This window comes from Aquila chrysaetos, chromosome 13 (genome assembly GCF_900496995.4).
Source record: "Aquila chrysaetos chrysaetos chromosome 13, bAquChr1.4, whole genome shotgun sequence".
Taxonomy (NCBI): domain Eukaryota; kingdom Metazoa; phylum Chordata; class Aves; order Accipitriformes; family Accipitridae; genus Aquila; species Aquila chrysaetos.
The window spans coordinates 3,767,507-3,783,384 of NC_044016.1; the positions used below are offsets into that span (position 1 = coordinate 3,767,507).

The following is a 15,878-nucleotide window of genomic DNA, read 5'->3' on the forward strand; positions in this document are numbered from 1 at the left end:
AAAAAAAAAAAAAGCAGCAGCATCCATAATAATATTGTAAGTTGCATTTTCACGAGTGAGACAAATGCAATTTGCTATTGAAGTTATTTTGCTCTGCAACAAAATATGTTTAATGACACTGTCTGGGTCTTGAATTAAACAGCAGTTGCATATTCAGCTGTTCTGTATGCCCTGCATCATCATGAGGAAAAGGCAAGCCATGTTGCTTTTCTTATAGAATAATTGAAATAATAAAACCCATTTTTTTAAAGCACAGTGCTCATTTGAAACTGTCTGGGATAGTGCATACCAAGAGCATCATTATTCTTCTCCTGTCTGGTTAGTCCTGTCGCGTTAGCAGAGATAGCGGGAAGAAGTTGCAGCTTTTAGGATCTCACTGGGCCCTGAAGGTTGCAGATGGTGATCCTGCAGCTGGCTGCGACTTAGTCTTCAGACAGATAAACCTGATGCAGAGCCATCTACCTGCCAGCATACCACACAGCAGTTTTAGAAAGGTGGAAGTGCAGAAAGATTTATAAATGAGTTCCCTGCTTTCTACCACCTTTTGTTTATCTAGGGATTACAAAGTGCCTTGAGATTGGAACAACTTGTATGCCCAGCTTCAAAGAGAAAGAGAGGTTGAGGAGCTTGATACCAAAGGACTTCTCAGCTGTCTCAGAAAGTGGTCGGGTTACTTCAGCTATGTCCACATGAAAATTTGCAGACCAAAGCAAATGAGCTTCACCTGCACTTCAGGTTGACAGCGTGTCTCTATATTTGCATATACCTAGCATATCCCACCAGCACAAGGCACTGTGGGCATACCTCATGTGTTGCAAATTATACCCTTTGTATTGCCAGGGAATACCAAAGCTCCTGTCACCAAGGTCAATGTGTCAGCTCCCTTCATGCAAGGGACAGCAGATTAAGCCTACTGATCGTACACAGCTATCTCTGAGGAGAAAGTAAAAACTGGGAATGGGAATACAACTTTCCAGACCGCACAGGGAGGTTGCAGAGGGTGCTTCCTGCTAACCAAGGCGCTTAGGCTTTCATCTGAGGTCTAGCAAGCAACATACTTTATATAATTTCTTTTACAAATTCCTAGAGAACGTGTCTTTTTATCCAAGCGCTGTGAGCACTGTCAACTGGACAGCATGAGAAAGTCTGCTATACACTGAAAAAATTCAATCTTCTCTGAGCAAGAAAAAAATATTAAAATATCTGTGAATAGCATTAATCATACTGACTGACTAGCTTTGACATTGGTCATCTTAACCTAGTATCGGTGTCCCGCAGTATAAAGTGCAACCCTGTAGTGATTTTCATGCTTATGGATTTTGTTAATATTTAACCCCTCTTTTAAGAGAAGAAACTGAGGCACAGACACACCAAATACCTTGCCCAAGCTCACAAATGGCAATTGGGAACAGCATCCAGCTTTCAACAGTCTTGGTTCAGCTTCCAATCCAGCTCTTCCCATTGCGATCTCTTTAACAGCTCACAGGAGTTTTAGAAGTCAGGCTATGGAAAAGATTAGCATGCTGTTCAAACCCTCCTGATTTTTCAGGGGTTTTGTCAGCATTTGGGATAGTGCTGCTTAAGGGCACCTCAGACATTCGTTTACTGGACAGGTTTTAATTTGTAATTATTTATACTCCTCTTGGTACATGATGTCTAGAGAAGATTTATTTTTGGACGATGAACCTTTATTAATCATTTAAAAAAAAAACGTTTTCAAATGCCTTCTTTCTAGAAATGGAGAGCACTCAGCAAACTCAGATGCTTGGTAATGAATGCCCTCTTCTGTTTAAATCTAGTATTGCTGCTGTAGAGGAACATGGCTACTCAACCGCAGCACTGCAGAATTCTTTCTCAAGGCATATTTTACAAATACCATCTTGCCTTTCTTTCTAAGTAAAAGCAATCATTCTTAGGAGGAACCGGTTGCAGAATCCAGGTAGTCCTCATGGAGATGCCTTGACACGGGCCGAACTGTAATTTCATTTTAAAGATATTCTCTAACATGCTCCCTTTGTTTTCAGCTGTTGACTCATAGATATACTGCACTCTAGTCTCATAACCAATTTTATTAACAGCATGATTTTGTTATAAGCACCATCCTTTCTGTCAGAGTTCTGAGACAGGTAACACTGGAACCTGTGATTTGTTCCTCTTTCATTTATCATGTGTGACTCCTGGTTCTTCAAAGGCCTTTCCTTTTTTACCTGATTTAAACCACTTTATCAGAGGAACCATAGAAAGAGCTGTCCCTTAATTCAATTTAATGACAAATTTTCAGGACTTTGGGTGGCATAAGAAGGGCTCTGACCTGCACAAACTGCTACATAAAAATGGCAGTCCTGATAGATTGAATATACTGAATAGTACTGCGTATCTCAGCTCCTTGATAACCCAGAAGACTTGTGTAGTATGAGTAAGCCTAATTAAGGATGAAATAAGCCTGGCCTCTCCTAAATACTCACCCTAATACATATGCCTTATGTGGAGAGAAAACCTCAAAGGGAAACAGCACCCACCAGCCACTTCACTGTCCTTATTCTTGTCCCTGCTTTCTACCACACTCCTGCTGGTGCCCAGCTCAGCGCTCATCTCCTGTTCCCTCACCTCCTTTGCTGTCTGCCTTTTTTCCCCTGGGTATGACGTACAGATGTTTATAGCACCCTCTTTCCCCAGAGAGACCCCAACCTCCTGCCCTGTGTCCCCAAGAAGAGCCCCCGTCCAGCTACCTCCTCTTTTGTCTGCTGTCTTTGTCTTCATCGCTCTCCAAGTCCCCTCCCTGCCATGGTGTTTTATCCCTCCTTCATCAATGGTTGAAATCCCACTCCCTCCTCACCTGTCTGTAATTGCCACTTACCTGCTCCTGGGCTCCCCGGCTCCGGTGGGGAGGGACTAGCTACAGGGGCATGCAGAACCACACAGAGGCAGGGTGCAGTGGGAGAGTAAATGCCAGAAACATCATTTCTCCGTATTTGAATTAGCTGCTGGAAGCTCATAGTCGAGCAGACGATTGCAGAAGTCCAGCGGGTTTAGTGCGAAGTTAAATAAGAGCAGAGCAGCATGTTTTGGTCAAGGCCAATTTGCTCTGTCTAACTTTGCATTTGGTAATTTGGAGAGGAATAAAGCTGAGCAACCACAGTAACCCCTTCCACCAGCAGTCGGTTTTGCAGCACCAACCGTACCACTAAAATCATCCAGCAAGTGACTTTGAGAGACAGGTTGATGCACAGCTTAGCAGTCAGATTCTCCTTTTTACTGCCTAACTGATACCAGTTTAGGTCTACTAAAGAATAACTCACATGTATGGAGACTAACCTGCATTGCCATATTGGGTCTTGGAAGCATTTATGGGAGGATCTCAATATTTGCTCAAGGTCATCTTCCTGAGCTTCCCTTTCTGAGCAAACATGGTTGGGCTCTGGCTGTCCTAATACCTGACAACAATTCAACTTTTCACTCTTCTTCCTCCTTGTCCCCCATCCCCACCCCCACCTCTACTTTTGTGTAGATCTACCTGCAGTAGATCTTCTGCACACCCCTTTTGACATTATAACCACACAATTAGCAGCAAAGATGTTCAGTAATGGCTTTCCATGAAGGGGACTAAAACAGCCTTTCACCTTTTCTCTCCAGGCAGTGGATGGCTCCCTCCATTTCAGATGAACAGTCATCTAAATCCTGGTGTCAGTACTTATATTTAGACAGTAAAATCTACTCAACATTTCAGATGACTTGACAGATGAAGGTCCCTCCCTAGAGAGCAGTCCAACAAGGTTACAGTGGTAGCTTACCTCTGGGTATCATCAGACTAATGCCCAAGTTCTTGCTTTAAATCCTCCCTGTTCCACTGCTGGGTTTGTATTTGATATTTTTATTGCATCTCTTACAGCATGACTGTGTCATTGGTCCCTTGCACGAGCAAGATCTTCCTGTCTGGGAAGATAGGTTACCATTACCGACAGCTGTACAGATGTGTTGCAGGGATGCTCAAGACAGATGGAGCAAGTTCTTCTGCTTGGCGTGCAATGGCAGCACGTACTCTATGAAAGCAGGGCCAGCTGGACGGCATGGTGCTGCCCTGAGCTGTGGCATGCCACGAGCAGGTACTAGCTTGGTTTGTTCAGGTAGGGCACCTCTCGCTGTGCCCCATCAGTCTCACAGCCACCTTGCTGTGTCTCTGGTGGCTCTGCCCATGTCCCCCCTTCTTCGGCTGCTCGCGACTCTTCCTCCTCCTCCCCACCACCCTAGGAGAGCATGCAGTTCATTTTTCCCCCCCTGCAGCTACTTGCAACTTTGTTCTCAATACCTTCCCTTGAAGGCACTTCTCTGCATGGGTTCCGCACCGTTTTTCTATTTCAGTCCCTTTTATAGGGAAACTTTTCACCTTGACTTAGGGAGGCAGCTGTTCTCCTTAGCCCTTGCAAACAAGCTCTGCCTGCTGCCCTTTCCTTCTGCCAACTCCCTGCTCACTCCCTGCCTCCTCCCTCTTACCTCCACTGCCAGTCACTCATTGTGTGTCTCTTCCACTCCCAGCACATCCCCGCTTCTGATTTTTCCCCCCCCAGACTTCTATTGTTGACTATGGAAATGGAAGTGAAAGTTATTCTATATTAAATGGAAAAGACCATCACAATGCAATGTAATGCTAGACTGTACCTACCCACAACCAGAAATACCTAATCTCTGTGGCTTTTGTGGGATGGCAAAGCAGAATTTGAGCCAATGCTTTTTCTTTTATTTTTACCGGTAAGGCTTCAGCAGGGAGCGTGAACATCACTTACGTGTTATGATCGTTATTGTAAAAAATTACAGGTTGTTTTTACTAAAGAAGGAACAGGGCTATAAAAAAGCACAGACTAGGCATAGCACATACTAGGAAACTGTCTCAAAAATAAATGTTTTCATGTTTTTACTTGTAGTCTAGCAATTTACCATCTTACTTTTTCATGTACCTGAATCATATTGTTCACTGATACTTTTAAACATTGCAAACTGTTTAAGCTCTGGAAGGGGTCTGTACTTCTACTAGACAACTGCTTTCCACATGCAGGTGCTCACTGAAGGACAGAACTCCAGTGAAGTGAAAATGGATGTTAACTGTATTTCCCAGTGTATCCCAGAATAGCTGACGGGTTTGCTACAGAGGCAGCAGCATAGGACAAGTGGCATGGTTATTTTATACTTTAAGCCCATTCTTTGGATGCTGCCCCACAAACCCCTGCCTTATTCCCCTATTTCCCTGCAGAGGTTTCACTATTGCCCTAGTAACAGCTCATTTCAAGAACAGGCTTTGAAATTTGTGAAAGTCTTAAACAGTTGTCGCTACATTATATTCAAATATCCCAGAGAGATCAGAGGAAGCACTCAACAGAAAAAACATGGTATTCTTTGCCTTACTATTGTTATGCAAACAAGCCAGGAAAAGGGCCTGCCATAAATGATCATTAATGGAATATAGTACATTGTTCAGCGTTCTGCAACTAGCTTTATCTCAGACGAGGAGTGATGTCCCCCACTCACACACAGACTAGAACTGCCCTTTCTAATAAACTGCAATACCTGATGATACAAGATCAACCAGTTAATTATAGTAAATGTAAAACAAGCTTGATAAATTTCTAGTGAGGGGACAAGAAACTGCTAGTTTGAAATACAACTTTATTTTTTTAATCAATATGCAATCTACAAAATGTTATTACAAGATTATCAGCATGATCTGTTTATACTTATACTGACGAAAGAACCAAACAAAATTATATTTTCCATTAAAAATAACAGCACTGCTTCAGAGTTATCAAAATTATAGCTAAGAACTACTAACTGCAGCAGTTAGTCACTGTGTTTAGTCAACAAAAAGACAAAGAAATGTAAAATAGAGGTGTGGACACCAATACTGCAGCTAAGAAGTCCATCAAGTAAAATAAATGCAACTAAAAGCAACACGTGAAAACATGTTTTCAGATGTAAAGTACTTTTGGACAATTAATACGGAATCTGGGGAAAAAAGCAAGGAGCGTAAGGATGACAGAGGCTTGGCATCATGTTCAATGGAGTGCACCATCATCCTCATTTCTCGAGAGCTGCTACACAGGGGCAGCCAGAGCATCATTCCCAATCGCTGCAAAGCTTCAGCTTTGACACCCAGTAACACCTCTTTTCCTCTCTTTTGTGCTCTTTTCTGGTTGGAATAAGCAAGCATTGCAGGTTGCTTACTTACTAGCATCAAGAATCTTCTATAGTGGTTTTTTTCTGCCCATTACCACTATTCCTTTCCTTTTTTTTTTTTTTTTTGCCTCTCGTTTATTCTTAGAGACTTTGATGCAGATCCCATTTTGTCAGTTAAAAGAATTCCATTGAGTTCAATGGGTGTTTGAATCCAAAATCACATCAAGTACCATTTACCTACAGTAATACAATTAGTATGAGAAAGACGAATGCAAAGATAAAGTTTGTCGGTTTCAGCAAATACAACACTTTGTAAATAAGGCAAACACACTATAAAAATAGCTGTTCTCATTGATTTCGGTTTAAATTATAAAATATCCCAAACCCTGCTGGTCCTTTGTGAAGGAAACACAGATACTATCTAAATACTGCCCTGTAGTAAATGTTAACGAAGTGTCAGCATCTTAAGTGACCCAAACAGTTGGAAGCATTTCAGTGACTGCAGGCGCTAGCTGTGAGAAGCAGAGATCAGATACATGTGAAACCTGGTCCCTCACACGATGCCAATGTACCTCATGGGTTATTTAAAGCTCCAGTCCTTCCGCTAGCTGGACACTGAGCATCACAACAGCTTAGAGCAACTGCTCCTCATCTCCATTCCCCTCCCAAAATTACAGTTAGACTACTTATAGCCCAGATTTCTAAAGAATCAAAGCCAGTATGTTTACTCACTGTCACCTGCTGTAGCGCTCATAGAAAATGTTAGCAAAGGGTCTTAAATATTGAGAATATTTGTTCAGTAGGTTATACTCAAGGATGTCAGACAATGCAGAAGAAAGGGGAAGCCAGAGTGCTTCTGCTTTGGCATGTTGCAATAGAATAGGAGGTTAGAATTTGATGGGGGGGGGGGGGGGGGGGGAGTTAGACAACCCAAACTTTCTTTCACTAAACTATAGCCTGTTTTTAAATATTCTGACAGCGCGGCACACAAACATCAGTTTGAGACAGTACAGGGTAATTACTCAGCCTTAGGCTGCACTAATTGTCAGGTTTAAACTGAAAGCCATGCATTAAACAGAGTAACTTTCTTTCAGTGTGGCAATATTTCTGTGGAATTAATTCCCTGTGATCCTGATCCAATTCCGATTAAAGTTAATGGCAAGTCTTGCAGGCCTCGGATGGAAATCCAAGAGTCTGCAATATAGATAAAGCTGTAGCTTGACCCTTTTATGTTAATGAGTTCAGTAAGGCTGAATGATCATTTGCACCATACCAGATATAATACAGACACACTAGCTGGAAAGATGACTTGTAATGTGGCTGTTCATCACTTAGGCCATTCAAGACAATAGCTACTATCTCGAGGGGTCGACACTACATGGGCTTCTTAAATACATCCCGAGATACAGCAGACACCTGACAGAAGAAAAGCAGCCATTGCTTCTGCAGGACCCGTACCACCACCAGGTACCAAATGCTCAGGAGATGTGTGTTGCAAATGGGGATCCTGCAGTGAAAGAGTCCCAGAACAGCCTGGCTGTCCCTCCTTCTTAAAAACAGAAATATAGGGGCCAGCTGCGCAAGGCAGGCTTTGGACAATAACCACTGCTAACAGATTTACTGAATTAGCTGTATTAATGCCAATCAAAACAAGTCAGCCTCAGACAAAGGTTAGTGCAGGTATCTGCAACACATATTTTGCTTCCTCTACCTTACCAAGCAAAGAGGTTAATAGATATTGTAGCTCTAGTACAACCATGGACTTCAGCAAGCTGTAGAGCTCTGCTGTGATGCTAAGCGTAAACACTTTGCCCTAGCGCATGCTGTGCCCCTTAGTTCAGCTGAGAAGTATATAAACCAAAATTAAATACGAACAAAACAAACCAAACAACTTGAAGGTCCTAATGGCTTCTCAAGTCAAAACACTGATGGAGGATGCAACAGCTGAGACGTATTTGGATCACTACTACATTCAAATGCTTGCTTAGATTTATAATAATATAATCTGCTAATAAAAAGGGATATCTAGAGAAGCCAAAATACCATAATAGTCTATTTGGGGCTTTGGCAATGCAATACCCATAAAGAACCTGCCCTCAGGACTTACTATGGAATCTATTACCCATTTCATTCTCAGCTTCTAAATGGGGGGAAAAGTTTATTGTGATGAACTAGGTTCATATTATGGCCTTCTGTTTGCTCAGACTGGTAATTTTCTCAGTGCATATCCCACATATTTCTACTTTTGGGGAATAACATTTATCTGTATTTTTACACAGTGTTCATATAAACAGTTACAAGCTGTGACAAAATATAAAGTGAGACTTAGTGCATTACTATATTTTTGTTCTCCACTCATTTCAATTTGAAGTGAGGATAATTTTAGGAAAACTGCAGTGGGGGGGGGGGGGGGGGGGGGGAGTATCAGGACCATTTTTTTTAATTTTTCAGACTTTTTCAGACCTGGAATTACAGCCCACAGAAAATGACAAAGGGGATAATGGCTGAGGGGAAGCATTAAAACCTTTCCCTAAGTGCCAATAGTTTGTTTAAAATACACTTAACACATTGATACAGCATTAATAGCTCAAGCTGCCTGCTGAAGTGTCACAGCTTCACTTCCCTTGCGATTGTCCATTCCTGCATTGTTTCCCCACAGAAAACGCCTGTAGAGTCAGTAGCATGAAACCATCTCCCTTCCCATGCATGGAAAGACTGTCTTAAAAGTTACTCAAAGCAACAGCTCCTGCAGTTTCCAAACCAACATCTGGAATTTGCATCCTAAAGGAGACCCAGAGCAAATAGCAGCAACCAGCCCTTTCTTCAGTTTGTGGGGAAAACCCTCCACTGGTGTAAATTCTCACAGCTTCATCAAATGAAATGGGCCTGGACTGATTTATGCTTGCTGAGGATCCGCCCCTTGTCTCATTTGCTGCAGTAGTGAAAAAGATTTGTCTAATGCTGGCACAGAAATTTCAATCACATCTGCCATATGTTTTTTTTGCCCAAGAGATTACTTTGAGTGAACCTATAAAGTGCTGGGGGGGAAACACTCGCAGCCACAGAAAAATGAAGAATATTATTGCAGAGGAACTTTTCCCATTTTACCAATGAAATCACCCAGTTTCCACCTCATTAATTGAGGCTCTTGTCGAGAATAATATTACGACTTGTTCTGTTCACATATATCAAGGGGAGCAGAAACATGAGGGACTTCACTTTTCAAACACCATTAAAAAAAGGTCCTGCTGGATCTTACACAGATGCTGGTCTGCACATAAGCACTCTGGCGGTTTTTATTGCTGAATATTATATGTCCAAGTGACATGAACTCTTTGAGTAGAACCATTAGGTTTCAATATGGAGTATGAGATCATTCCCAAGTTATAGATACACAACAGGAAAATAATATATTACAATCAGTCAATTAAGTGCTCACATCCTGCAACTCTTTACAAGGAGACCTTACTCATACCAGTATTCCCATGACAGGAAGTTTTCTTGAACGCAGGCCAGTCAAACGAGTACTGATTTGCGGAATCAAACCCAAGAGCACTAAAAAAAAAGAAAAAATCAATGACCATGTTTATCCTAAACTAGGTCACTGCGCTTCTTCTAACAATAGAATTTCCTATGTAAATTGATTCCTACTAATACCCTATGACGGTGCCTCCTGTCCTCTTTTACTGCATTAGGCAGTTGCCAGCCTTATCTGGATCTTCTCCATCAAGCCTAATCCACTTCTTTTCAATTTCAACCTGTAGTTAGAAAGCAAACAAACAAACAAAAAAACCAGGTAGAATTAGCAAATAATTGGGTATTGAAAGTGTGAACTGCAACAACAGCATGAATAAAAGCTTTGACACAGAATCAAAACATTTCCAGACCCAACAGATTTCAAAACCACTAGTCCCAAAAATAGCTCAACTGAGGAAAAATAACGCTGCATTTGCAGTTCTGTTTTTCAGCATCATCTTTGATCAGACAAGGAATTATTTTTTAATGATTCTTTTGCTCAAAGTCATTATCGCAAATACATGTAAGGTATGTTTAGAATACAAAGCACATTTGCTTTGCAAATACTGTATGGGGGAGCGGGGAGGAAGAAGAGGAGGAAAACACTGAAAACATAGCCCTGAAAATACCTGGCAATTGTAAAAAGCTTTCTGGACTACGTGTTTCTGGGGTTGCAGATCGCTCTCTATGCCCAGTGACTTGACTTCTGTTCCTGAGGCACAGGTATCATGGACAACAAACTGGACAGTGGCAAATGGATACCAGTCAGAAGGTATTTCCTGGTCTGATCCAAGTTCCAGTTTGTAAGACAGGCTGTGTGGATGATCTGAACCTTGGAAAAGAAAAAAAAAACCATAACACACCATCAGTTAATTATCTTTTCTTTGTTTACACTGCAAGGTTAACCTGCTAGCAAGAGAGCACAGCTCTATCTTTTATTAAAGCAGAGCTGTTATGGTATAAGATTTTTCTATCTATAATCTTTTGCTACTTGGGCATAAGGTGACCCCTTACTAATTTTTTGTCTGCTTCAGCACACTTTTCACAATCATTACAGTTTTACAAATTAATTTACACAAGATTTACCAGATCCTTCCAGCTTCTGATTGACATAAGAGTATTACAAACGTAGGGGTTGGTTGCTAAATTCAGACTGTTAGGGAAGAATCTCAGTTTTCCCTTAAAAATACACTTCTTACTCTTGTAGAAAAATAAAAACTGGAAGGCCCCAGCTTAGCCAAGGCAGCGATGCTGCCCTGTGTCCAACAACCACCCTTTCCAGAGCACTCCACTATAGGAATTTTACTGGCACATTTATTTCAAGTACTACAGCTACCTTGTGTAACATCATTTATTACAGTATGTCTATGGCAGGAAGATAAAGGCACAGCTCAGGGTGCTGCTCAAACAAGATATATCCCAGCTGCCAGGATAAGGGCTACCCGGAATGCCCTTCTAGCTTGGTTTGTTATTGGGAAAAGAACATACCCCATTTCTTCCAGACAAAAGTATTGCTAAAGTAACTGTCATGTTATGAAGCAGAGTCATGAAGGACTGCCCAAGTAGTGCAGCATATTCTAAATTACTTTAATCCAGCCTTAGATCCTAGGGATCACTTGCTTTAGCGTTCCTTATATATGGCAATGGTAAGGGAAAGCATTTCTCCTTCTCCTGGCACACAGGAACACCAGGGTGAACAGCCTGCTTTCCAAAGAATCTGAGGTCAGCAGGCTCACTATGTGCATGAAAGCAATATAATATAATATAATATAATATAATATATAATGAAAAGAATCCTTTATATTGCAGCTGCCTCTCCAAATTCTTCAGGGCAAAAAGTAGTAATTCTGCATTTCTCATCCTCTCCAGGATTTTAAGCATCAGCATAGACAACTAACTACCATTTGGCTGCAGGCAGAAAAAAAGCAGAGAGAGGATTAGCTGTATTTTGTCAAAGGCAAGCCTGACAGCGTATATTTGGTTCTCATCCATTACACTGAACGGCATCCCGAAGTTCAGGCAAATAGCCCATTCTTTATGCACTGGCTTCCTCCGGTGGCAGGAATCAATTTCGTATCAGAATGAAGGAAATACTGAAGATGGAGTTAACATACACTGAGCTTTATCCATCCCGTGGGAAAAATCTCTATAACACTCCACGTCCACAGGCTCACGGGCATTTCGTAAGGCAAAAATGAATGAAAAAAGCGACATCTCCATTGCTCCTGGGAGCCTTGGGCTGGGTGCATCCTCTGGTCTGTGCTGCAGGTTTTCCCTGCAACCTGCCCCACAGCCTGCCCAAGCCAGTTCTGATTATAGGAGGTAATTTACATCTGAGCAGTTTGATGGGCAGAGTTCTGCCACACGTGTCTCTGACTCCACCAGAGCAAAGTCTAATCCAATAAACTGTCCTCCAGATTTCATTCCAAGTCCGGCATAAAGTCAATGGGTCCCCAAAAATCAAGGTTTAACGAGCATGAAATTCATGCTTGTCTTAATCATACTCACTGGAATACTTAACACTTTGTTTTCCTTTTGACTAATTATATAAAATTAGTATAATGAATAATTCCCTCCCTCTTCCTTGCTGTTACACTCAACGGTACAGTTAAAACTTGACTGCCTGGAAGAAAAGGTGAGGGAAGGGGAGAAAGGAATAGGAAGTGTCCTCTGGATTATCAGCCCCTGAACTTCAGGTGGGGAGGTGTCCAACTCTTTTTCTCCCTGCTTCTTTTTTCCACGTTTAATAACAACAACAATAATCAGTAGCTTAAAAAGCTGTTTGCTGACTGCAAAAGTGTTCCTCTCCCTGTTCGGTTGACCCCAAAGGCATGCACACAGAAACACAGCAGCATTTACAGCCACCACTTCGGACAAGGGGCATGTCACTGGACAACTGCAATCCTTCACCACCTGGACTCTGTACGTGGCTGATTTACAAGCATCCCCTGCAGGCTTGCTTCCAGCAGTACATCACATTCAAGCCTTGTCCTAAATGCTGCTTCTTTACATAACTACGTGTAATGTTCAAAGAAAACCTGAACTGGATTTCAGAAGATAATGCTATATACACACCAGCTAGAATCCTGCACCATGGAAGAGTATCAAACACTGGCCGTGAAGTGTCCCAGGCATCTTTAAAGAAACGTGTATCACAATGGAGAGCCAGCAACTGCTCCCCACATGGCACCAGCTACTTCTTTCTACCAAAGCACAGCTCTAATACATGCTCATAATGAACTGGTTACAGAAATTGTAGGAAGAGGTAATACAACTTGCACACATAAATGCAAGGGCATATCCATAAAAGGGACTGGTAGGGGATCACTGCAACAAAAAATGTGTAGGTCCTGAGTTTTGGGAATGAAGCTCCCCTATATATGTCCAGTACAACAGCAGCTTTAAGGTGACTGGGGAGAAGTAGGTGCCCAGCAATGGCAATCACCAAAGCCAGCACAGAGGGAGGGAAATCAAACCGAGCAAGACAGGCTGGAGAGATCAAATGGAAAAACTTCACCCCTCCTCGCAGACTTTACAACCCACCGGGCGCACCAGTCAAGGCACAACGCTTTACAAGCCCACACACTTAAAAAATGACAACCACCACCCAAACCATGGCCCGTGAGCAAAAGCAGCAGCACTGTCACCTCCTTTTTATGTAATAACCTACCACTCAGTTCACTCGCACATGAATCGGGCTCAGTCACCCACGCAGCTATACGGCAAGGCTGGTATGGGAGTGGAGCAGGAGGTACTGACTGCGATTTGTGCTAAATCAGTGCTCCCGGTGTGTGCGAGACATTGCTCATGCCTCTGAGCACACTACAGGACAGGGTCCTTCAAGGCACTAAAGCACAAAGATACCCAGTTTGCAAGCTCACAAAGGTTGTAGGCAAAGGAGTGCAATGCCAGGGGCACGCAGCGTGTGGCTAAAGTCTCAGGACAGTAAGCCAATACACAGAGACAGGTAAAACTATAGCATTAGGGACTTTATTACTGAAATAGAGGAGGGAACAACGTCAGAAACAAGAGTTACGGCCACCTGCCAACCCCTTGAGAATGAAGTTGGAGCACTAAACAAGTGTGAGGAGGAGATGGTTCTTCATCACTCATGTACACAGGGACAGGCAGATCTGTATAACTCTGTGATGTGGGCCTTGTCCACGATCTGCTGCTGGTCATCACTTGCCGTGTCCAAGCCCATTTCTCCTGCACTAACACTCCCTTGGTCCACAGTCCCTCTTCCAGACTGCCTAGACATGGTGGAACAAGCCCCTGTTGAGGTGGGACTCTCCATCCTTGAATCTGCCACCATCCCAGCAACAGCTGTGGTGACAGCAGCACCAGCGGTGAAGGAGGCCATAAGAAGGACCCCGTTCCAGAGCCAAACTCTGAGATGTCATCCCCATCTGTGGTACCACAACCCAACTGAGCTGTGCTCCTCTTGGCTCCCAGGACCTGCTCCACTCTCCCGTGGCGGTGCCAGGATACAGCTTGGCAACACACTTACTTGACCTGGTCTTTGTGCTGTTAGCTGGGCTGGGATGTGCAAACTGCACAACATCATCCACAAGTGAAGTGTCCTGGAGAAAACAGCAGGGATTGCAACACTAAGATGGCACATCATGCCTTGGCCAGGAAAGCAGCACTCTCTGCCTCTGGGGCTATGGTTGACCAAGGATCTGAGGAGAAAGGGTTTGTTGAAGAGCAGTAACATCTTTTTTGGAGTCCATTTGTGGTAGTAGGAAAATGGTGTAGATCTAAGGGCTTTTGGAGATCAAGTTCAGCATCTTCTTGTTGTGGGAGGGAGGCCTATGAAGAAACAAGTAGCAATGGGAATTGTCTGGAAAATTATTTTGTCTTCTGAGAAAGGGAATCCAGAAATAACCACTGCTTGGAATTTTCCTGGGCAGGTATCTGATGGTAAATGTTGGATGATAGATGTCCACTTGAGCCCAAGCATAAATGGGACGTTCCTCATGGTCTGCTGCTAAAGGCTGCTCTGTTAGACATGGCACAGTTGTGATTCAGTACCATATAGTCCTTAAAAAAAAAATCCCTGGGCGTATATTCCAGCTAACCCACACCCATGAGGTAGTCTCAGTGTTGGGATCCAGTGAATTCTGGGGTCCTTCCTTTCCCCTGGGTGGCAACCTGCAAAGGCAGAGATGGTAGTTTTGGAATCTGGGTAAGGCTACTGCCCTGGGTCCTCTGGAGCAGCCTCCACTGGACCTTTTTGCCTACTCCCAAAACACAGGGTTCCCCCCAGTCCATCCATCTCCTGTACCAACGTCAGTGTCAGAAGGAGGTACTCACACTTCACTTGCGGAGAAGTTCTTCTGCCCACCACTGGGCTGTGCTAGGAGCATGGAGCAACTTCTTCCCATCGGCTGTCAGACAACAAAGTGATCGACCAACACTTTGGAAGACTGTGACCATTGCCTTAGTTTTCACCTAAAACTGGCCAGTCCTTGTCATCTCTGCTCCATGAAACTATTGCTTCCCAGGCCTTGTATTACACTGGAGTTAGAAGAAGAAAGAGAAGCTGCATGTACAAAAAGATTCTTTTGCAAAAGAAACTGTAATGCTGAAAAAGAAAGATGTTGGCCAGAAACAGAGAAAAGGTAGTGGTGTGGAAAGACAAGTGATTTGGACTAGACACAGTGTAAGTTTGTGCACCAAGCTAAGACAAGATATTCAGATGCAAGCCCAGCTATCCAAAATGTGGCCCATCAGACATCGTGGAGACATGACCATCTAGACTGATGAAATCGAATCACTCCTGAAAAGCAACCAGATAATTTGGGGAGATAACTGAGCTTTTACTAGCTAACTTAGGAGACAGAAACCCTGTGGTTTACGTGTCTAGGCAACTTGTTAAGACTTTTGTGAATTGAGAGACCTAAGTCTCTCCTGGTTTACATCTGAAAATCTGGCTCTTAGTTCCTAAAAATGTTCCAAATTCTTGCTCTCTTCCTCTGAAGAATAACAACAAGAAAGCCAAAACAAACAAACAAAGACCAGTAAAACTATGAAACTAGATTCAAATTGCCATTTAGCATTCATATAGCACTTCACAAACAATTAAACATCTAACTTTGCTGCATCTACTCACACTATGTAGCCCTTATTCACCTGTATGAGTAGTGTTCAGGCAACCTTGATCTGAGAAAGACCCGTGAAGCCAAGCAATTTAG

At 42.9% G+C, this 15,878-nt stretch overlaps 1 protein-coding gene across 6 annotated transcripts in view; it reads right to left on the minus strand.

Annotated features, from left to right (window-relative positions):
- Nucleotides 1–5,641: 5,641 nt before the first annotated feature.
- STON1 (stonin 1) overlaps nt 5,642–15,878 on the minus strand; it is a 36,232-nt gene continuing 25,995 nt past the window's right edge. For 5 of the 6 annotated variants that reach the window (XM_030034391.1, XM_030034392.2, XM_030034390.1 and 2 more), the window contains 3 exons: nt 10,311–10,513; nt 9,823–9,923; nt 5,642–9,720 (listed from right to left, as the gene is read on the minus strand). In XM_030034391.1, the coding sequence (XP_029890251.1) occupies nt 9,849–9,923; nt 10,311–10,513 (278 nt within the window). In that variant the 3' untranslated portion in view covers nt 5,642–9,720; nt 9,823–9,848. Of the gene's footprint in view, nt 9,721–9,822; nt 9,924–10,310; nt 10,514–13,655; nt 15,202–15,878 lie in introns of those variants that run through there. The other variant, XM_041128190.1, reaches the window with a different exon arrangement.